Source organism: Drosophila serrata, unplaced genomic scaffold, assembly GCF_035046125.1.
Source record: "Drosophila serrata isolate PLE 108 unplaced genomic scaffold, ASM3504612v1 contig_320, whole genome shotgun sequence".
NCBI classification, from domain to species: Eukaryota; Metazoa; Arthropoda; class Insecta; order Diptera; family Drosophilidae; genus Drosophila; species Drosophila serrata.
In genome coordinates this window covers 54,469-76,718 of record NW_028257218.1, presented here as the reverse complement: position 1 = coordinate 76,718, position 22,250 = coordinate 54,469, and the positions used below count along the sequence as shown (strand labels likewise).

The 22,250-nt window shown below is 39.7% G+C and overlaps 6 protein-coding genes and 1 pseudogene across 7 annotated transcripts; 5 read left to right on the top strand and 2 right to left on the bottom strand.

The window, feature by feature from the left end:
- Positions 1-3,339: 3,339 nt before the first annotated feature.
- Positions 3,340-5,577, bottom strand: Ugt303A1 (UDP-glycosyltransferase family 303 member A1). Its single transcript, XM_020957287.2, has 2 exons — positions 5,275-5,577; positions 3,340-4,961 (listed from the first exon to the last, which is right to left on the bottom strand). Exons 1-2 carry the CDS (start codon positions 5,534-5,536, stop codon positions 3,643-3,645), a joined length of 1,581 nt encoding a protein of 526 aa, XP_020812946.2. The 5' UTR covers positions 5,537-5,577; the 3' UTR covers positions 3,340-3,642.
- Positions 5,578-5,700: 123 nt separating this feature from the next.
- Positions 5,701-8,327, top strand: LOC110187808 (UDP-glycosyltransferase family 304 member A1). Its single transcript, XM_020957284.2, has 2 exons — positions 5,701-5,973; positions 6,389-8,327. The coding sequence occupies exons 1-2, from the start codon at positions 5,727-5,729 to the stop codon at positions 7,762-7,764; spliced, it is 1,623 nt and encodes a 540-aa protein (XP_020812943.2). The 5' UTR covers positions 5,701-5,726; the 3' UTR covers positions 7,765-8,327.
- A 202-nt stretch (positions 8,328-8,529) lies between these two features.
- LOC110187809 (UDP-glucosyltransferase 2-like) lies at positions 8,530-11,585 on the top strand. Its single transcript, XM_020957285.2, has 2 exons — positions 8,530-8,779; positions 8,938-11,585. Exons 1-2 carry the CDS (start codon positions 8,539-8,541, stop codon positions 10,311-10,313), a joined length of 1,617 nt encoding a protein of 538 aa, XP_020812944.2. The 5' UTR covers positions 8,530-8,538; the 3' UTR covers positions 10,314-11,585.
- Positions 11,580-13,633, top strand: Ugt35A1 (UDP-glycosyltransferase family 35 member A1). The gene is made up of 2 exons (XM_020957283.2): positions 11,580-12,040; positions 12,139-13,633. The coding sequence occupies exons 1-2, from the start codon at positions 11,746-11,748 to the stop codon at positions 13,467-13,469; spliced, it is 1,626 nt and encodes a 541-aa protein (XP_020812942.2). The 5' UTR covers positions 11,580-11,745; the 3' UTR covers positions 13,470-13,633.
- A 764-nt stretch (positions 13,634-14,397) lies between these two features.
- Ugt35B1 (UDP-glycosyltransferase family 35 member B1) lies at positions 14,398-16,284 on the top strand. The gene is made up of 2 exons (XM_020957258.2): positions 14,398-14,772; positions 14,833-16,284. The coding sequence occupies exons 1-2, from the start codon at positions 14,535-14,537 to the stop codon at positions 16,152-16,154; spliced, it is 1,560 nt and encodes a 519-aa protein (XP_020812917.2). The 5' UTR covers positions 14,398-14,534; the 3' UTR covers positions 16,155-16,284.
- A 127-nt stretch (positions 16,285-16,411) lies between these two features.
- On the top strand, positions 16,412-18,162 carry LOC110187858 (UDP-glucosyltransferase 2-like; annotated as a pseudogene). The gene is made up of 2 exons (XR_015272737.1): positions 16,412-16,726; positions 16,831-18,162. The product of XR_015272737.1 is annotated as a UDP-glucosyltransferase 2-like (transcript).
- Positions 18,163-20,030: 1,868 nt separating this feature from the next.
- On the bottom strand, positions 20,031-22,042 carry LOC110187692 (juvenile hormone esterase). The gene is made up of 4 exons (XM_020957125.2): positions 20,988-22,042; positions 20,589-20,918; positions 20,396-20,528; positions 20,031-20,336 (listed from the first exon to the last, which is right to left on the bottom strand). Exons 1-4 carry the CDS (start codon positions 22,000-22,002, stop codon positions 20,165-20,167), a joined length of 1,650 nt encoding a protein of 549 aa, XP_020812784.2. The 5' UTR covers positions 22,003-22,042; the 3' UTR covers positions 20,031-20,164.
- Positions 22,043-22,250: the final 208 nt, after the last annotated feature.

Genomic DNA, 22,250 nt, shown 5'->3' with positions numbered 1-22,250 from the left:
GTGTGTGCTTGGGTGTATGTGTGTGTGTCCACCGCACCGAAAAATAAATGCTAAATTTTGATACACATTTCGTTGGCGGTGTTAAGCTCTGAAATGCTTATTAGGCCAGTCCAGCGCAAACACCGAAAACAACTGGGGAGTTCAGAGAACGAACAAAAAAAAAAAACAATAACTGGGCCTTAACCCAACAATGACTGAGCCGCCGTTGTTGCCGTTGCTGCTGCTGCATGTACGCCTCATAAAAGTCTAATTAATTAAAATCGTGCCCGAGCAGCCAGCGGCAATCCCAGAGCCAATGTGCCCAGCCTCGGCGGCAACCTCGGCGTCAACGCTGCGTATGCGTAATGCGCTCTGGGACTTTGGCCAGGATGGCTGGCTGACTGGTTGGCAGGCGCTAATTAAAAGCTTGCCGCATAACTTTTCTAACCAAAAAAAAAAGAATGTATAAGACTCATAGGAAAATGAAAATTACGTGAAGGTCTTATCGATGCAACGAATCGGATATGCTCTGTAATTGAATTTTGTGCCAAGATATGTAAAGTGGTGACATGCGTTGAATGCTTGAAATAGGTCAAATGCAGCTGTGTTTTTGTTTTTAATAAAGCAAAGGTCAATCAATAAATGTGGGGTTTAATTAAGTTAAGGAATATAATATTTATTATCATTTATTAAAGAATCTATTAGCTTAGATTTAGATTTATTTAATTTATTTTCATTACTTAGCTGTCTAAATGTCTTCTCTTGTTGGGGTTTTGATTTTATGAAGAAACATAAATTTTTACTTATTATATAGTTGTATTAATATATACTTATTTTTATATTCATATATATATATACATATTTTTTATTGTTTTGTATATGAATTTTGTGTAACAAATATTTGAATTTGAATTTATAGTTTCAAGGACTACAAACATTGTTGATTAATGATTAAAGTCAGCTATCCTAGCAGAATTAAGTACATTTTTATGTAAGCCTAACTTAAATTGTTGTATATTTTTAAAGATTAATAAATTAATTACATAAAAAGAATATTTCAAAAGTTTTCCTTATGCGTTTACCTTTATAATTTAAAGCTTTTTGGTTTTACGTTTCAAATTAAAATCAATTGAAATATTTGATATATACATATTTGATATGTATATCGTATAATACATTACTTTTTGAGTATTATACTATTTACTATCCATTTATTAATGAGCAAATAAAATGAAAAGAAATAAATAAAAAATGTGACCTGTTTTTCTATAGTCTTTCTAAGTCTTTCCAGAAGTGAATCCAACTAACACTATTCTTCTTGTATTCTATACGCCAAAAGAAAGGAAGAAGACTAGTAGTTCATGTGTTATAAAGTTAATCAGCCCTGGAAATGTTAGTTCCTGCCCCTACATTAGTTCCTGTTATCTCCGCACCAGCATCCATCCTCTCCTCCCCCGCGGAAACCCAAGAGACTTGGTCGTCGCAGTGATGAAAATCACTTTTAATAAACTTCTTTCCTACTATTGATGATTTTTATTGCGTAAGGTTTTCACGAGCTCAGTGCGGGATGTTAATTAGATTTTATTATGCGTGTGTCTGTGGGCGTTTTGTCCTTTGTGCGCTTATGTCGTGGGGGCCAGATAATGCCAGCGGGGATTATGGCTTATTAAAAGGCTTATGAAAGTCAAAAGAAAAGTTTACTTAATTTCAGTTAGTTAAGCGCCAATGAAAGCCGCCCACTTGAGTATTGGCCAAGAGCAGCAGCAGCAGCAACGCCAGCGAGGTTCCCTTGGCATCTTTTGCCAAATGGCCAATAAAACTGCCCCTGACTTGGGTCAACTCTGCCAGTCGTGGCGGGACTTTGGCAATTTTACAAGAATTTTTGGATTAGACTTTGGAGGCAGTTTATGGCCGGGACATAAATTCAAATGTTGCATGCATAAAATCAAATAAAAATCTGCAATAAACATCAAATTGACAACACGTTGAGCGCAATTTGGTTTCTGCTGGCATCTAACTTATTAGCAAATTTTTTGGTTTACATATTTATATATATATATAAGGTATATATGTATAATTTTCAATTATTAGTAACAGCTTGTAAGGGGACCAAAATAAATTTGATGAATTGGAAAATACAGTTGACATTGCCTAATATATTCAATAATATATTATATTTTTTACTTGAAATTTTCAGAATTTGTCTCTTAATCTTTGTAAAACATTTAAATATAACTTAGAATTATAATATAAATTTAACTTAACCTTTTTGGCATTTAGCTTTTAACCGAAAGAGCTAATCAAATATTGATAGGAACAACACCTTCAATTACCGTATCTTATCGGTGGTGAACTCTATAAACAAATGCTGAAATCGTTATCAAAATGTTTGTAATTATTGTTTTTCACTGATACTTAATGCTCATGTTACGGACTGTTCACTGTACATGGGTCTATTTTTATGCGTGAAACTTTTGTTACCTTGGCTATCGATGGACTCTCTAAACTTTTAGGAACATCCTTCGGTTTCAGGAACTCCACTTTGCCGAGAGACCACAGACATCTTCTGGTTCACGTTTCTGGGATATTTTACCCAGCAATTGTGAGCGCAATTGTGCGCACTTTTTTTTCCATCAGCTTGTCCTGCGCATTTTAATGTCCTTTTTTCTTCAAGTACTCCTCTTTTTTTTCAATTCCCCTTTTTCATTTCGATTTTTTCTTTTTTGTATTTTTGTATAAAAAGAGTTGAAAACATGCTGGGCACGTGCTGATTGATGTAAAATGCGTAATGAGCGCGGTTATGTTTATGGGCCAAAAAGTAAAAGGGAAGAAAAAAAATAAAGGAAGAAGTGAAAGAAAAAGGGTTCGAAAAGATAACGACTGGTAAAGTTTCTAATTAGAATATACACGTTGCTTGAAGGAGTGGCCTATCTTTCATTACTTTCCCTTTCCGTTTGTGCATTTAATACTTTTATTTATTTATTTATTTATTTACTAATAGATTAATATAACAAATTATATACAAATAATAATGTTTAATTGCTAAAAAAGAACTACGATTATAAATTATCAAAGCTTTTACATTTGAAGAAATGATTTTATTTTGCATTCTGTTGCTATTCCACCAACTGATAAGATAATACACTATCAGGCCTGATACAAATATTTACAATAAATACACACGATTTTTGAGGACGCTTATCAAGTTGTAGAATTTAGCTTAGTCAAAGGCAAGGTTATAGAAATTTGATTTGCTTAGTAGGTTTTAAAAAATGAATGCTTTTCACAAGCCATAATATTTTTGGAAAAATATTAATTAGAAATTAAATACAATAAATAAATATCGATTTTGGTTAGAGAAAATATCATATTCTATTTACATTTCTTTTTTTTCTGAATAATAAATAGGTTTAAACTTGTTTCAAGTGACAGAGATCTGTTTTTATTTAAAGTTTTTCAATTACAACATATATTTAAATTTTATCAAATTAATACGTTTTAAGACGATAAAAATTAACAGATTATACAAATTGTGACTTGTAACACTTTTTAAAACAAAAGGTTACTTTGTTTATTATTTACAAAATATAATTTTAAATTGTTTTGCAATTAGAGAGCAAGTTTTCTAACATATTCTTGGTTTTAAATGAAATATCTTTGTGGTCACCTTACCATGGGAACATTGAAGCGATACTCCAGGTTCCGCGATGCCAACGAAACCAGCTTCCAGCCGAGAAAGATCAGAATCATGGCACTCAGTCCGATCCTGCCGAAGAGCACCGAGACCACGTCAACGTTATAGTACTGCATCAGGGACATTTCCTGCTCCGCGATTCGCATGTAATCAGCTCCCTTGTGCCGCAGGACATACTCCGTCCACCAGATGGCAGTCTCTATGGCCGTCATGGGCTGATCGTGGAATCTGTCGGACAGTTCCAGAGCCTTTTGCTTGTATCTGGGATTAAGGGACATGTCCTCGATGGCCTCCACCACCATCTCTGGCGTGAATCTCCCTACATCCAAGCTCCGAGCCACTCCCATCTTCTCCATGCGATCGCTGTTCTGGAACTGATCAAAGAAGATCGGTATGCACAACAGGGGCACGGCGTAATGGGTGGCCTCGATGGTGCTCAGGAGACCGGCATGGGTGATGAAAACCTTGACATTGGGATGCTTAAGGATCGCACGTTGCGGCAGATATCCTTTGGCATACACGTTCGTCGATTTATTGGCCATTCTTGGATCGTTGCTCTTCCAAACCACACGCTGTTTCAATTTCTTGAAAGCTGTCAACATTGTGGTTAGCATTTCCGACGGCAGCCACCTGTCCAGCATTTGCAGGCCCATAGAGAAATAGACCACTCCGTGCTCCGCTTCATCCAGAAATTGTTGGAGTTCCCTATCCAAGGGCTCAGGGGGGCTGTGCAAATGCATTCCAGCCACCTCCACGAGATTTGGAACATTACTTCGAACCCGGCCCATACTGAAGTGCTGATTGATCAGGATCAGGGAGAATCTACGGCGCAGGTCATGGAGACTGGTTGATATGGTGGGGAAATGCTGTTTATACAAATCGATTTGGCGGGGCAAATAGATAAAGCGCTCCACCAGTCGTTCTTCCGTTATGAAGATCAGATTGTGCCACTTTTCCAGCAGGCTAAGACCTGGCGAGTAGCCCAGGGCTGACATTGGTTCGTAGACACTTGGAGCGGAGTTACCAGCCAGAAAGTCAATGTTCCAAGCCGATCCATAGGCAGCGATACCCACCAGGGGTGCATTAAAGATTTGCGAGAAACCATACAGGGCATCTGTGTGCGAGGCCTCCAAAACTACCATGGAATACTGGGCACTGGTATTGCGAATCAGCTCCTGCACTCCAGGATCCTCGAGCACGAACTTCGAACAATTGTAGAAATAATCGGACACAAACTGAGCCTCCATCCACTTGCTTAGCTCGGGATCAAAGTCGAAATCCAAGAGTACTGTGAATGGATTTTAATCGCAGACATTGTAGAAAATGTTGATAAATAAATCATATTAAAAAACAACTCTGACCTAGTGTAACAAAATTTAAATTAAAGCAACATTGATCAGTTGGGAAAAACTTTTTTACCGATTAAATTTGCTTCACAGTTCAAAATAAAACTTAATGCGCAAATATTTATATACAATTTGTTATTATTATTACTCATAGTCCATTTCACACGCAGTAATCCATAAAACGATCAAGAATTCATGACACCAAACTGATTAAAATTAATTTTAGTCAGTATTTTAAATCAAAAGCTTTATTACTTTTCATAAGCATATCCAATTTGGCCACACGAATATGATGCACTCCCTCGATTTCGGGCATTTCGGTTCTGGATGATATCAGGGTCACCTGATGACCCCGCTCCACGAGGCTTCTTATATACGGTGTGATCAGCAGGTAGGATGACCCAAAGGTGTAGGAAAATATGGCCAAAATGTTCTCATTTCTGGCCAATTGAGGGCACAGCAGGCCGCAGAGTAAAGCCGCGAGCAGGAGACCAGCAATGCCCAGGCCCCTCGTCATCTCACACAAATCGACCGCACATGTCGCCGCCAGAAGTGAAACTGCCTTGTCCAGGGGTCGGCCGGAGTGTGCTCGGCCAGACATGGTCGAGGGAGCAATCTAATCAGCCGGAGCAAAGAGCGAAAATGCCGAAGAGTTCCAATCGGTTGGCACTTCACGCAGTCAGTTGAAAAGTTGACGTTCGATCGATATGTTCGCCCCGGGGCGATGGCTTCTCCAGCTGCTTTGGCTGATCGGCTGGACCGATGGTGCCCGAATCCTGATAGTAGCCCCCTTCGAGGGCTATTCACAGTGCCTGCTGATGACACCCTACATACAGGCCCTTGTCGATAGGGGTCACCAGTTGACGGTGATTCATGCATTCCAGCATTGCCAGCATTCTAGCATAGGAAATACTACATACATACGCATTACGGATAATAATAATGTATATTCAGGTATGTAAAAGCAGTGATTTATTGCCATAAACTGCGGGAAATTCGCCAATAAAAATATGACAACCAGATAAGAGCACTTCATCACGTAAAGTGAGAAGATCAAACAACAATCAAAAGTTTAGATTGCATTGGTCGGAAAAACTAGTAAAATAGTGTCTCTATTCAATATTTATAAAGAAGGACAATATAAAAGAAGCATATAGAAAAATCTGAATAGAAAAACCACAAAATTTATATAGAATGGCAATAGAGAATCAAACCGCGGTTTAGAAACAAACTAACAATCGGAGCGAGATAGAAACAATCCTGAAACTTCCATGTTTTTTTTTTATTGAATTTTGTCTATTTATTATATGTTTTAAAGTTGTAAAATCATAATAATTCATTTGATATTATTTACCCACAATTATTCCAGAATTCGAAGAGATCCTGATACAATCTTTAACGGCAAATAAATGGATAGAAATGAATTCCATGACCAGAATCATGATTAATGTATCACTGAATGTGCTTCATAACTCTGAGGTTCGTCAGTTGGTCCATTCAAATACCACTTTCGACCTTGTAGTTGTGGAACCCTCATTCACCGATTTGCTTTACGGCTTGGCAGCTCAATTCAACGCCCCCTTGATTGGTCTCTCAACTTGCGGAGCGGATTGGAATCTGAACAGTCTAGTGGGTCAATCCTCATCCATGATTGTGGAGCCGTTAATGCCCTTGGGCGCAAGAGCCGTGAAAAACCTGTGGGATCGGATGTACAATTGGTACTACACCACCGAGGAGTGGCTGTTAATGCAACTGGTTTTCCTTCCGAAATTGAAACAAGTCCACGATCACTTCTTTGGGCACTTGGAACGGAGCTTCTTGGAGATCCGACACGGCTTCTCCCTGATGCTACTCAACAGTCACTTCAGTCTATTTCGGGCCAGATTGAGTGTTCCGGGAATGGTAGAAGTGGCCGGATTGCACATCCCAAAAGAGGACCCAAAGCTACCAAAGGATCTGCAGAAGTTCATCGATGAGGCGGAGCATGGGGTGGTCTACTTTGCCTTGGGTGTGGAAATGCAGATCAGGGATTTGCCAAAAGAAACGCAGAAAATGTTTCTGGAAACTTTTATGCAACTGCCGCAGCGAGTGATTTGGAAATTTGAAGGTGAGCCACCATGTGAGGTAGCCGGTAATATCTTCCTGGCAGAGCTGTTGCCACAACAGGCCATCCTGGCCCATCCGAATGTGAAGGTCTTCATTAGCCATGGGGGCATGATGAGCACCATTGAGGCAGCCTACTATGGAAAACCTGTGCTGGGCATGCCTGTGTTCTTCGATCAATTCAGGAACTTGGAAGTCTTGCTGGAGGACGGTGCTGCCCTCCAGCTGAGCATTAACAGCCTGACTGCCAAGGACTTCATGGAGACTTTGGATAGTTTGATAAACGTGCCAAGTTACCGAGAAAATTCTTTGGCCATATCGAAAAGATTCCGGGATCAGCCCATGCATCCCATGGATGTGGCCATTTACTGGACGGAGTATATCATACGCTATAGGGGAGCAAATCATTTGAGAGTTTGTCCCTCCCATATAAGGCTGGTAGAATATTATGCCGTGGACAAATTCCTGATGGTGGGAATCCGACTATCCCTGGTTGTGGTCATTGTTTTCATGGCTCTTTCCAAGTGGAGGTGCCTCCTGGCCCATTTCGTCCGTGTGGCGGAGCGGTTTTGGCCCATTTATATAGTGATAAGTTGCATAGTTAAGATATGTAAATATTTAAGTTTAAAGATTAATTTTTAAATAGGTTTGTTTATACATTTATATTGAAATAGGAGCATGTTGGTTTAACTGCGTAATAATACATTAGTGGTTAGTGCTAGAGGTTAAATATCTACAATGTTGTCTGGTAAGATCAACAATAATTCCAAATTTATGCAAGTAGAGTAAGACTTCTGCAACTTTGGGATACAGTTTTGAGCGAGTTATAAATTTTAAAATTATATTATACTAAACAATAAGTGGTATCCTATTATTAGAGTGATTTCAATAGAATTGAAATACCTTTTGTTGTTTTTTCGCTTGATTATAGCTGGAAAAATGAATGATAAGGTTTATCTAATCTTAATTATACCCTTTATTTATGATGATTAAAAGTGTTTCCAGGTTTATATTTGGAATCGATTAAGTGCTTTTGTCTAGGCGCCGTCAGACAAACATACATTTCTTCTGTAGTCTTGCATTAATTTCTATTTCTAATTTGTTAAATTTATATTAAGGTCATTTTAAATACAGGAACCTAACCCAATAAAAGTAAACAAGCATGTGATATGCAAAAGATTTGACTGGGCTTTGCTAAAGCAAAATTATTTTATTTTTATTGATTTTTTTTAACCCAACATAACTTAAAATTCAAATAGATAGCGGTACTTCAAGAGCTTGCCATTATTGTATTGGCCAGAGACAGACACGCTTGAAGGGATTATCTAATCATTGGAGAGAAAACCTGAAAGAGTAGCCAATCGTTGGCTCTTCTCACATTCAGTTAGTCAGTCGAAGAGTTGACGTTGGATCGATATGTACGCCTTGGAGCGGTGGCTTCTGCCGTTGCTCTGGCTGATCGGCGTAACACATGGAGCCCGATTACTGGTCATCGCCCCCTTCGAGTCCTATTCGCAGTGCCTCCTGATGACGCCCTACATACAGGCACTCTCGGAAAGGGGTCACCAGTTGACAGTGATTCATGCCTTCGATCATTGCCAACCCATTGGCAATGTGACATATATACGTGTACTGGATAATATGAAAGTTTGTGCAGGTATGATGTTATTTACGAGATAAAACCTTTTGAATTGAATAACTAATGACACTTTAAAGATAACAAATCCACATGGTAGTTCAGAATACCTTTCAATAACGTTGATTTCAAAGAACTTAGTTAGTTTTAGTAATTACTTTCTATCAAATATATTTTAGAATTCGTAGATTTGATGATAATTTCCAAAACGATAAGCAAATGGGAAGAATGTACTTCTCTGACGAGACTCATGATTAATGCAGCAAGGAATGTGCTCAATAATTTTGAAGTTCGAAAGTTGATTCAATCGAATGCTACCTTTGATCTGGTAGTTGTGGAACCAACCTACACTGATGTGCTCTTTGGCTTGGCACCTCATTTCAATGCCCAGCTAATCGGTCTTTCCACTTGCGGAGTGGATTGGAATCTGAACAGTCTAATGGGACACGGATCATCCTTGGGTCTGGAGCCACTGATGCCAATGGGAGAGACATCTGCTAAAAGCTTTTGGGATCGCCTCTACAATTGGTACTATAACACCGAGGAGTGGCTGCTAATGCAACTGGTGTTCCTTCCGAAATTGAAGCAAGTTCACGACCACTTCTTTGGCCACTTGGAACGGAGCTTCTTGGAGATCCGACACGGCTTCTCCCTGATGCTACTCAACCGTCACTTCAGTCTGTTTGGGGCCAGATCGAGTGTCCCCGGAATGGTAGAAGTGGCCGGATTGCACATCCCGAAAGAGGACCCAAAGCTACCCAAGGATCTGCAGCTGTTTATTGATGAAGCGGAGTTCGGTGTGATCTACTTTGCCTTGGGTGTGGAGTTACAGAGCAAGGATTTGCCGGAGGACACACTGATAATGTTTCTGGAAACTTTTAGGCAACTGCCGCAGCGAGTGATTTGGAAATTTGAAGGTCAGCCACCATGTGAGGTGGCTGATAATATCTACCTAGCGAAGCTCTTGCCACAACAGGCCATCCTGGCCCATCCGAAGGTGAAGGTCTTCATTAGCCACGGTGGAATACTGAGTATCATCGAGGCTGCCCATTATGGGAAGCCCGTGCTCGGCATGCCTATGTACCTCGATCAATTCCGGAACTTGGATGTCTTGCAGGACGAGGGAATTGCTCTCCAGGTAAAAATAGGAAGTTTGACTGGGAAGGAGCTTACGGAGACTTTAAACCGTTTGATAAGCGAACCAAGCTTCCGGGAAAATTCTTTGGGCGTATCCAAAAGATTTCGGGATCATATGAATCATCCTCTGGATGTGGCCATTTACTGGACAGAGTATGTCCTGCGGAACAGGGGAGCACATCATTTGAAGGTATCTCCGTCCCACATTAAGCTGCTCGAATATTATTCCGTGGACAAGTTCCTGCTGATCGGTGTCCGTTTGACCCTGGTAATGACCATCGTTTTCTTGGTTCTTTTCAAGTGGACATGTCTCTTCAGTTATATTGTTAGACTGGTGGAGCGCTTTTGGCCTATCTATGCGGTGATAAGTTGTATAGTTAAAATATATAAATACTTAATTTTTAAATGTAGCTTTTAGAGGTGTTTTTGTTATAAGGCAGTAACAAATATATTAATGATTACGTAATAATAAATGAATATTAATATTCAATGCTATACGGTAAGAAATTAATCAATATTTAAAATGTGGCGGTTATAGTATAACTTTATAAGAGTTATGGATATTCTATAGTTCTTTAATTTTATATTAAACAATTTCATTTAAGTGTAATCAAAGAAAACTTACTTTCGATAGTTCGTATTGCTTTTATTTAGTTTTCAGCTGTTGTAATGAATAATAGAAGCCGTGAAAAGGGTATCTTATCTTAATTATACTATTTATTTCTGATGATTTGAAGTGCTTCCTAGTTTAATTTCGGCATGGTAACTCTATAACTTTTATTTTGCCGAAAATCAGGCCATTGAACGATTTTAGTCTCATAAAAATTAATCAATTAATGCTGAAAAAGAATATTTTAATGTTTTATGATACTAAGATTTTAAAAATTAAGATATCGTACTCTCAAAATTTTAAAATATGTATAACAAAATTAATTTTGCACTTAAAGTTAACTTAAACTTCTTTGTTTTCTTTGTATTTTTTGTTAACCAATACAAACTTGTATCCCCATAAAAAAATTTTATTTATTTTAAATATTGAAAGAATTATATAATTTAACTGACAGAGTTACTAAATGTAAGCTATCGCTTACGAAATATGTGCAATTAAAGATTAAGTTTTACAGTAAATATGCTTTCTTTTATCGAAGCCTTTGTTATAATCATGAATGTTTATATTTTTGTGTTAGTAAGCAAAATTTCTGTCCGTTTATGTTACAATTATTATTAAATAAAGTTCAAGTTCAAGTTTGTTATTAATAAAATCAATATAACGAGTTTATTTCTCCCCCGTAGATCTTGAAATTGATAAGATCAACAACTCATTGGGAGTAAGGTAAACACTCATGAGTTCTCTGAGCACGAAAAACAGCGTCTAATTAAAAGTTCGCGTAAACAAAAACAAAATATAAAAAACTAGAAAGAGAGAGATAAGTAGGGAGATAGCGTAGAGTTTTGATTTTCTGACTTAGTTGTCAGTTCTCAAGAGAAACCTTTGACCAAAGAGAACCATTTTCATTTCTCTTATGGCTTGCATAACAACCAAATACTGAGAGTAAACGTAAACAATCAACAAAGTTGTTGGCCGGTGACGCCGAATATATGTATACATATACACATAACTATATGTACATAAAACTAAAAGTTTATAGAGAGAACTTAATTACTTTTATTTAAAAAATAAAAAAACAAACTTCTGTCTCGCTCCAGTGAACCTCCAATGTTTCGCTGTTCAGAGCGAGCAAAATTTGGCAATGCTTTTAATCATTGTTTCCCGATAAATATATGGAAATGTTTTTTTCTATTCGAGATTAGTTGTCGTTTGCCAGCGAATCGTTGTGGTTGCTTTGAAAATGAGAATAAATTGTTTTAAACTTGTACTGGGCCCGCTCCTCGGGTGCCTGGTATTCATATTACTGATTGGTTTAGGACAGAGCGCCACCGCTGTCGAGGAAGAGGTTCAAAGTTCAAGAATTCTGGCCGTGTTCCCCTTTCCAGGCCGATCGCAATATATATTCGCTGAGCAATATCTTAAGGAGTTGTCACAACGCGGTCATAATGTTACCGTAATCAACACTTTTGGTAGCGATAAAATCGAGCCCAATTTTCGAGTAATTGGAGCCAAGAAAATACACGAAATAATGGCGGGTAAGTACTTGAAAAATGAAGTCCGTTCTTCTTCTGAGCGAACTATTTTCATTTGAATTTAAAGAAATATATACTATCGAAACCCGCTTATATTTCAGCATTTTCAAATTTGGCCTACGACCAGACAGCCAGTCAATGGACAGTGTTGACTATGACCACCGATTTTCTGAATCTGCTGACCACAAGTGTCCTAGATGAACCAGCTGTCAAAGATTTATTGAATAGTCAGGAGAAATTCGATTTGGTCATAATGGAAACGGTGCAGAATGAGGCTCTCTTCGGTCTGGCTCAGCATTTTGGTGCCCTAACAATGGGCATCTCTTCTTATGGAACTGATCGTCACATTGATGAATTGATGGGGAATATATCACCATTATCCTACAATCCCATGCTCCTCTCATCCCGCACAGAGCGAATGGGTTTCGAGGATCGTTTGTGGAATGTTTGGGAGGCCGTTGTCATTTGGCTGCACAAGAGGATTGTCCATATGCCCACCCAAAGAGAGTTGTATGCCAAATACTTTCCATCTGCTCGGCGATCTCTGGAGGAGATTATGGATAGTTTTTCCCTGGTGTTACTGGGTCAGCACTTTTCCCTGAGTTATCCACGTTCCTATCTGCCCAATATGATTGAGGTGGGCGGACTTCATTTGCAGCAGCAGCGAAAGGTGCAGGATTTACCCATGGAATTGGCCGAGTTTGTGGATAAATCCGCAGAGGGAGTCATATACTTCTCCATGGGATCGAATATCAAGAGCGTCGACTTACCTCCAGCACGGCGTGAGGTCTTGATGGAAACGTTTGCCAACTTGCGGCAACGTGTCCTGTGGAAATTCGAGGATGATAAGCTGCCCGGTAAACCGGAGAATGTTTTCATTAGCAAATGGTTTCCCCAACCAGATCTGCTGGCCCATCCAAATGTGAAGCTTTTTATCACCCACGGCGGATTACTTAGCACCATTGAGAGCATTTACTTTGGGAAACCGGTTCTGGGTCTGCCCGTCTTCTACGATCAGCATCTGAATGTCCAACGGGCAAAGCAGGCGGGCTATGGCCTCAGTGCGGATTTGTGGAGCGCTAATGCCACGGAGCTCACATCCTTGATCCAGGAACTGTTGAGCAATCCCAGCTTCGCGAAAGCAGCCCAAACCAAATCCAAACTATTCCGAGATCAAAAGGAGACCGCTCTGGAGCGTGCCGTCTGGTGGACGGAATACGTACTGCGGCATGAAGGAGCTCAGCACTTGAGATGTGCCTCCAGAGATCTCAGTTTCATCCAGTTGCATGGCCTGGACACCTGGGGACTACTCATCGCAGTCACTACTGTCGCCATACTGATCTTCGTGATTGCTCTGAACTATCTAGTGAGGGGCCTCGGTTATATCATCGCCTGGCGTCGTGGGTCAGCGAACAAATTGAAGACCCAGTAACCAATTAAAGTCCATTAACTAGTCGCGTTTATACTGTCACCGATCTGTTATATGTTATCTTTTTGTTTTCGAAGCACTCTTAACCAGATGATCTTAATACTGTACTTATAGGAATAAGAACAAACATTTTATTTGAGATTAAAGGCCATTTTATGAAACATAAATATAGGGTATTATTTTCTTGAATGGGAATATGTATTCAAAGTTTCAAACTTTACATCTTAATTGGTATTTAATTTGAACATAAATTAATGAATTTATATATTTGTTATTCATACCCAGGTTAGGGTATGAAGCAATTATTATTAATATATTCTAACCTATACTGTCGAAGCATCAGGTATAATTATTAACATTATTTTTCAGCACGCATAAACTTCAACTTTTGTTTATCAAATAAATTCGGTCTATCGCAAATACAAACATTACACTTCGAAAAAATATAGAAGGAAAAATTATTATTAAAAATAAAAAAGGGGATTAGATAAGATTAGTAACACTTTAATTTAAGTGATATAAATTTTTTGTTTTTACTTATTATAATATTAAATATAAACAATCTCTTTATTGTTTTTCTGAATGCAATCAATTGTTAATTCAGTTTAGCAATTCATTGGTATACCCAGCACCTAAATTATTATCAGGCTCCATTTATGTATATCGTTACCAGGCAAGTCGATATAGTCTCTTCATTATTTAAATATTTCAAAAAAAAACTCTCTAGAAACAGGTTGCTTGGTGGCCGCAGATTGATTCCTGCCACTGAAACTTGTTTAATTTTTGCGGAATTTTCCTATATAGGTATACCTTCTATATTAATTAACATAATCATTTATTTTTCAAGGTATCTCAAAGTCTAGTATACCCTAATATAGCTTTCTTATTGTTTGTTTCGATGGGGTGCGACGGTGAGATGTGGTTCGCCTACAAAATTTCCGTAATCGCATCTCAAACGAATTGCCATCGCATGTTACTGCCTCTAACAACAATGTCTTATCTAATAGCCGTATTTTTCCATGTTTTTTCCAGATTCAGTTCATAGCTTGAGTTTGCCGGACCAAGACCATGTTGGCTATTCGTCTGTTCAGTTTTGCGTTGATCCTTCCCACTTGCCTGGAAGCAGCCAGGATACTGGCCGTATTCCCCTTTCCAGGACCATCGCAGTATATCAATGTGGTGCCCTATTTAAAGACCCTGGCATCTCGGGGTCATGAGGTGACCTCCATCAATGCCTTTCCACAGAAGAAACCGGTAAAGAACTTTCGAGATATTCCTGTCTTGGAAGTGTTTAAGAACTACAACGGTGAGTAAGATAAGAGTGATCTTGAATCTCATAATTTGTTGTAATCACTTTCATATTTAGATATCATTCACGAGTTTGACAATCCCAAGAACATATGGGAGGAGAACAACTTTGTAAATAAGTTCTTTTTGGGTGTCACGCGCTCTGTTCTCACCAACAAGGAGGTGCAGGAGACCCTCCTGCCGCCCGGAAAGGATCACTACGATCTTATTATTGTGGAGGCTCTCCGTACGGATGCCTACTACGGGTTTGCAGCTCACTTCAATGCTCCCATCATTGGCATCTCCACCTTTGGCACCGATTATAATATCGATGAGCTGGTCGGCAATGTCTCACCTTTGTCGTATATTCCACTGGTGACAGCGGGTCTCACCGATCGAATGACTTTCGCAGAGCGGGTTATCAATTTTGTGGATACTTCGATTGGCTGGCTTAACTACAGGTATTTCCATATGCCGGAACAGGAGAAAATGTATGCAGAGCACTTCCCATTGGCCTCGGCAAGAGTTCCACTCTCAGAGCTGAACAGGAACTTTTCGCTGGTGCTTCTCAATCAGCATTTCTCGTTGAGTTTCCCGCGACCCTATGTTCCGAATATGATCCAGGTCGGAGGTCTGCATATATCCCACAAGCCGGCACCATTACCCAAGGAAATGGAGGACTTTATTCAGGGTGCTGGGGATCAAGGTGTGATTTACTTTTCCCTGGGCTCGAATGTCAAGAGCAAGGATCTGCCGGATGAGAGAAGGGAACTAATACTGAAAACCTTTGCCAGTCTGCCGCAACGCGTCCTGTGGAAATTCGAGGACGATCAGTTGCCGGGTAAACCCGCAAATGTTTTCATTAGCAAGTGGTTCCCCCAACCCGACATCCTGGCCCATCCGAAGGTGAAGTTATTCATCACCCACGGCGGATTGCTGAGCACCATCGAAAGTATTCATCATGGCAAACCGGTTCTGGGTCTGCCCTTCTTCTATGATCAGTTCCTTAATGTCAAGCGAGCCACACAGGCAGGATTTGGCTTGGGATTGGATCACAAGACGATGACACAGGAGGAGTTTAAGGAGACCATTCTGCGGCTGCTTAAGGAGCCTCGATTTGCTGAGACAGCCAAGCAGATGTCGGATCGTTATCGAGATCAACCCATGACGCCACTGGACACGGCCATCTGGTGGACAGAGTATGTCCTGCGGCACAAAGGAGCATATCACATGCGAGTCGCTGGCCAGGATTTGGGATTCTTTGCCTACCACAGCGTGGATGTCATTGGTACCCTCTTGGGTGCAGCCCTTTTGATTATTGTGATAATTACAAGCATTCTTTGGAAAATATCAAAGTTAGTTAGACCTGGAAGTTCTAAGAAGAAACAAAAAGAGCAGTGAAAATAACATATGTTTTTAGGATTATTAATATTTCAATTTTGGTGCAGTTACTAAACATAAGAATAACATAAAAATTGTAAATTATTTGAATCAAAAATCAAATACAAACAATATAGAAAATGGGCTGCCAGATAGGAGTTTGTTGATTTACAGCCCACTTTAATAAGGTTCTTTCCCTGGTGTCTCTCTCTTTTATTGGCTCAATGGGAAAGTTTAAAATTTATGGTCCCGATGCCCAAAGAACATTTTGTGCTTAATCTTATCGTGCCTGGCTGGTGAGCTCTACCAGTCTTTCATCTGAACTCGAGGGTAGCGCATGGCCAGTCCAACTATGTTACGTCTGAGATGGTTCTGCTTCCTGGTGTTTCTTATTCCTGGCTATCTGGACGCTGCTCGCATCCTGGCCTTGTATCCTATACCAGGTTACTCGCACTACTATCACTCGTTACCGTATCTTAAAGGTTTAGCCTCCTTGGGGCATGAAATAACCTTGGTGAGTCCGTTTTCGTTGGAAGAACCTTTTGTTAATATTTACGAAATTCTTGTTCCGGAACTATTTGAATACAATGAGGGTAAGTACCCTGAAGACCATAAAAAACAAAGGTCTAAAATAAACCTTAAAAAAGAAGAACTACAAAAGAGTGTTAGAAATGTTCTAACTAAAATTAAATTCCAGAACTTGAAAAAATCTTAACCACCTCGCCTGGCACTTGGGAATCTAATGATTACATCAACAATTGCAACTTGAATCTCGCAAAGAAAGTGCTAAACAATGACGGAGTGCGTCGGGAGATTCTTAAGCCCGGAAAAGCACAATTTGATTTGATTATCATAGATCTCTGGCGAATGGATGCTCTCTATGGCTTGGCAGCCTACTTTAAGGCTCCAATAATTGGAATAGCTTCATATGGCATCGACTGGAAGATAGACGAATTGGTGGGCAATATTTCGCCGATGTCTTACCTTCAATCTCCCTCTATTAACTTTCACAATCTGAAGACCTTTTCTGGTCGTCTAGCTCACTTTGTGGAGCGATCCATATCTTGGGTTAACTGGATATGGCGGTACGAGGACAAACACGAGGCACTGTACAGGAAATACTTCCCAAAAATCGCCGATAAGAAAACTTTATCTGAGATTACCCGAAACTTCGCTCTGGTGCTTGTAAATCAACACTTTACACTGTCTCAGCCACGACCATTGGCTCCGAATGTGATTGAAGTGGGAGGCATGCATATCAATCATCAGCCAAAGCCTTTGACACAGGACTTGGAGGACTTTATTCAAGGTGCAGGTGAAGATGGAGTTTATATTTTTCTCTTTGGGCACCAATGTGAGGGGCAAGACACTAACAGAAGATCGAGTGAAAGTATTGCTGGAAACATTTGAAAGTCTACCACAACGAATCCTGTGGAAGTTCGATGACGAACAGCTGGCTGGAAAACCTTCAAATGTATTGATTAAGCAGTGGTTCCCGCAGCAGGATATCCTGGCGCATCCAAAGGTCAAGCTCTTCATCACCCACGGAGGACTACAGAGCACTGTCGAGAGTATACACCATGGCACACCTATGCTGGGATTGCCATTCTTCTACGATCAGTTCCGTAACATGGACTATATCAGGCAGCAGGGTTTGGGTTTGGTTTTAAACTTTTGGGAAATGACAACCGAAGAATTTAGGGGCACAATAATGCGACTGTTAAACGAAAGAAGTTTCGATATTACTGCGAGAACCATAGCAGCCCGATATAGGGATCAACCCACGAAACCTTTGGATAATGCCATTTGGTGGACTCACTACATCCTGCGGCACAAGGGTGCAACTTATATGCGGGTAGAAGGAAGGGAATTGGACTTCTTTACCTACCATAGTCTGGATATCTTGGGCTTTATCTTACTAGCCTCTTTGATAATATTAATAATGTGTGTCCTTTTTGTGCTCAAGTCACTAAGAATGATCCTGCAATGCGGAGGTCCTAAGAAGAACCGAAAACAGAAAGTACATTAATTGAGGAGTTAAGCGGTTATTTAATTGAAATACAAATTATAATTTCCTTCATATTATATCACTTGCATTTTTATAATAACAATTGATTAAATGGGATAACCTTTATAACGAGGGGTTGAATGTAAGTTTTATTTTTGAGTCGTAAATATTGTTTTCCATGGCCAAAACTTGATTCCAAGTTTTTTATTTGAAGTTCTGTAGAATTTTTGTATAATACAAATCCAGATAATGATATTTATAATAAAGTTAAAGTGGAATTATCGAGAACTTACCACAAAGATGCTCAAAACTTAGATTCCCAACAGGCTTTATTTAAACTTAATAACAATATGTATTATCTAATACTTATTCAATACCAACTTACTGGATGAAAGTTATTTTAAATAAAAACTATAAATCGTGTAATTAAATTGCCACACCTTTTAGTATTTAATTCAATTCTACTAACATTGCTTGAACAAAAAACATTTTTAAACACCAAAAAACATATGTTTCAAAGATATTTTATTGTAAGCTTGCTCGTGATAACCATTACCTATTTAATGGTGGCAAAATAAACCCGAAACTAGCTTGATTTTGGCGTAGTTTGAGCAACTTTAGCTCACATCTACACTCGATTTCCAGTGACGCTTTCACCGCAGATAGCACAGGCCGCGACCAAAATGATAGGATACTCATGATGAGCGTATTTATCATATAACGATGCACTCTGGTCACACACAAAAGCTGCTCGATTGCCGTCCAGTGAATTATGGAATACGCATACAAATATTTGCACGGCGGTGGTATGTATACGCCTGTTGGTTCGTATTTATTAACCGCTGCCAATCAGCTGCATACGCTGCGTATGCGTAATATTAAATTGCATGGAGTCACTTCCGTTGGATTGGTTTGGCTCATTTGGGTTCGGATGCTTTTGGCCGTTTTTGGCCGCATTGCCAAATGCGTAATCAAAAATTCATGAGCTATATAAATGTGGTGTGGCTGCCACTGCCATTAGCTCTGGGTGTGTCTGTGTGTTTTGTGTGTTTCGGTATGCAAATGTAGATAATTTCATGCGATTTAGGGTTCGACCTGATCCCATTCGATAGCCCCACATTCCCACAGATCCCTTCAAAGTGCCGAGTGTGGTCGAATGTTGGATATAAGGCAATTTAATGATGTCCTGTTTTGTGGTTCGACGCGTTTTTAATGAGCTGTTGATTATCGATGTTGGTGATATAGCAAAAAACTCTTATTATTGGCTTCTGAATCCTGCAGGATTCTCAATTTAATTGCCAAAACATTGTCACACTTGCATCTCAAGCAAACTATTATTTACCCAATGTCAGCAATTCCAATTTGCACTCTCGGAAATGTGTCGAAATATCAGCTGACTTCTTTCGACTGAATCTCATCTGTAAGTTGTCGCAGCAAATCGGTTGGTGCACAGCATCTCTCTTTTTTATTAGCTCACATTTTTACTCGCATATTCTTTTACAACAATTTGGGCAGGGCGAAAGTCGAGAAAAGTCGTCTCTAAATTGGTGAAAAATATGAATCCAGTGCCATGCTCGATGCTCGTTCACCTGACAATAGTTATGCACTCATGCATTTCGTCAGGTTTTTTGTCTTTTAATTTGTGTGCAATGTCAGACAGGAGATGAGGGTGTCTTCCGTTTTTAAGGTTTCCGATTTGCTGCCTTTTAAGTTGACATGTTTTACATTTGTTGTGAGAATTCGATGACTAATGGAACTAATGATGGACTTTTTTGTGGGGCTTTGATTTAAGTTTAAGGAATGAAACTGTATTATTTACTTTACTATAATGAATACATTTCATAAAACCCTTTTACTATAAGTCCCTAATGTATAAAAAAGATATTAAATTAATAAGCAGGCTGAATAATATATATTTATTTCACTCCATTGCATAACACCATTTTATAGATATTTTGTAAAATGTTCAAGATTTAAATGTAATCAAAAAATAATAATAAAAATAATGGAATAAAAACAGTAATTAAAAGCTGTTCAAAGGAAACAACTCATCCCAAATATGATATCGATTTAGAAAAAAGCCACCAGTTTTTGCTGTCAAATCGTTACCAATTTCCAAATAATCTTTCTTTTCGGCACAGTATCGCGGCCAGTTAAGGTCTTTCAGGTATTCATCGTCCTTGTTGTGGGGATCACTAATTAAAAACAGACATAATTATAAATATAGTTCGATTTATTTAAATTTAATACTCACCCCTTTTTAGCAAATTCCATCCACATGCGTGTCAAACGCTCTATAGTTAAGTTCTCAGGATCCTCCCGTTTTAATAAAGGACCTATGAGACCCACATGGAACAAATACAAGAGCTCATCATGGTGTACCGGACCTACAAGTAAATAGATGATTTATACAGCACATAATCCCCCGATTTAAAGTGTATACTTACCCATTGCTTCTTGGGTATCGGTGTTTTTCAGGAAACTATATCTACCCTTGTACCGAAACAGATACGTGTAGATCGGTGTATGCGGGGCCATCAGGCGGAGAAATCGATTAAAGGCCACTCCAATCAAGGCATCGCTATAGAGTTCTCCTAAACCCTTAAGCGACTTTGGATACTCCAGTTTGTCACGGCTCTCAGGCATATATTTCTCTCTTAAAATGCGACTGGCTGTACTTGAATGATTCGAGTCACGATCCAAAATCAAAGAAATGGGAGCAAAATGTTCCCAGTCTGAATTGTATTTGCTAACGATGCTTTGGTTCCGGAGATCCCCTGGAAAGAGGGTATAAAAATTATAAGTTTCAATTATAATACAATGAAACATCGATAAATAATACTCACAAAATGCTGCAGATATAAACTCAAACTCAGTGATTCCAGTGATAAGAGGCACCTTGTAGAAGTCACCACGCCGGGCGGTCTTAAAGGGATCCTCGATGAGAAACCGCTCCTGACCAAAGTCCTCTTCGATTACGATCCTCCAGTTGAGCACGGGATTCCAGCCAAACTCGAACATTCCATTGTAGGTGCTCACATAGTCCAAGTAAGGTTTCCGTCTCATGCACTCCACCATTTCCGCCACAGGTTCCTGGGGACACTTCAATAGCCTCGCCTGACGTTGGGCCAACTGAAGGTCATTGCCTTTGTATTTAGCAGGTCCATATGGAGAGGCACTCATGCAGATTCCGCGATGGAAGAGACCCCGCGACATTGGTGAGATCATGTGCAGACCAATGCTGATACTGCCCGCACTGTACCCCAAAAGGGTTACACTTCCAGGATCACCACCAAAGCGATGTATGTGCTTCTGGATCCAGCGCAGTGCCATTACCTGATCCTTAAGACCCGCATTTCCGGGTGCTTCCTTAGTGCCGGTGGCCAGGAATCCCAAGCTGCCCAGGCGATAATTCAACGAGACCAAGACACAATCACGATCCATGAAAGGCTCTGGTCCAGCCAAGTATTTGCTCTGCCCGGAGAACACATAAAATCCACCTGGATGCAGGAAAACAATCACCGGTTTTCGTGCCTTTAAATCCTTTGTGTAAACATTAAGACGCAGGCAATCCTCCGAGACATCGGTCATATTATCCCATGGCTGCGGACACATTGGTCCATCTTCGCTGGCATCAAAAGTCTCGGGAGACCAGGACTTCACGGGCTGAGGATTCACGAAGCGCAAAGCACCCAAAGCCGGTTCTGCATACCGAATACCTCGAAAAGCATGGAAACTTAAGCCCAATCGGGAGGTAAGATTTACTCCTCGAATGCGACCCAGATCTGTATCAACTTCGATGGAAAAAACCGATGAGCTGGCCAGCAGAACCAGCAGTTCCACAACCAACATCTTGTTCATCTTGCTACACGATTTTGACTGAGTTTGTAAAAGATTCCGCTGTCACCTTTATAGTAAGCTAAGTAAGTGCCTGAAAATCGCATCTGGGGCTTTACCCACCGACGATTGGGTTCTGAACGGGCATAATAATGAGATCACTTGGACATTTTTGTAAAAAACGATCAGTTTTATACCTATAGAAGACGTTGCCGAACAGCTGAATAGTCGTTGCAGATAAGAACAAAGGAATGAAAGAAAGAATATTCTTT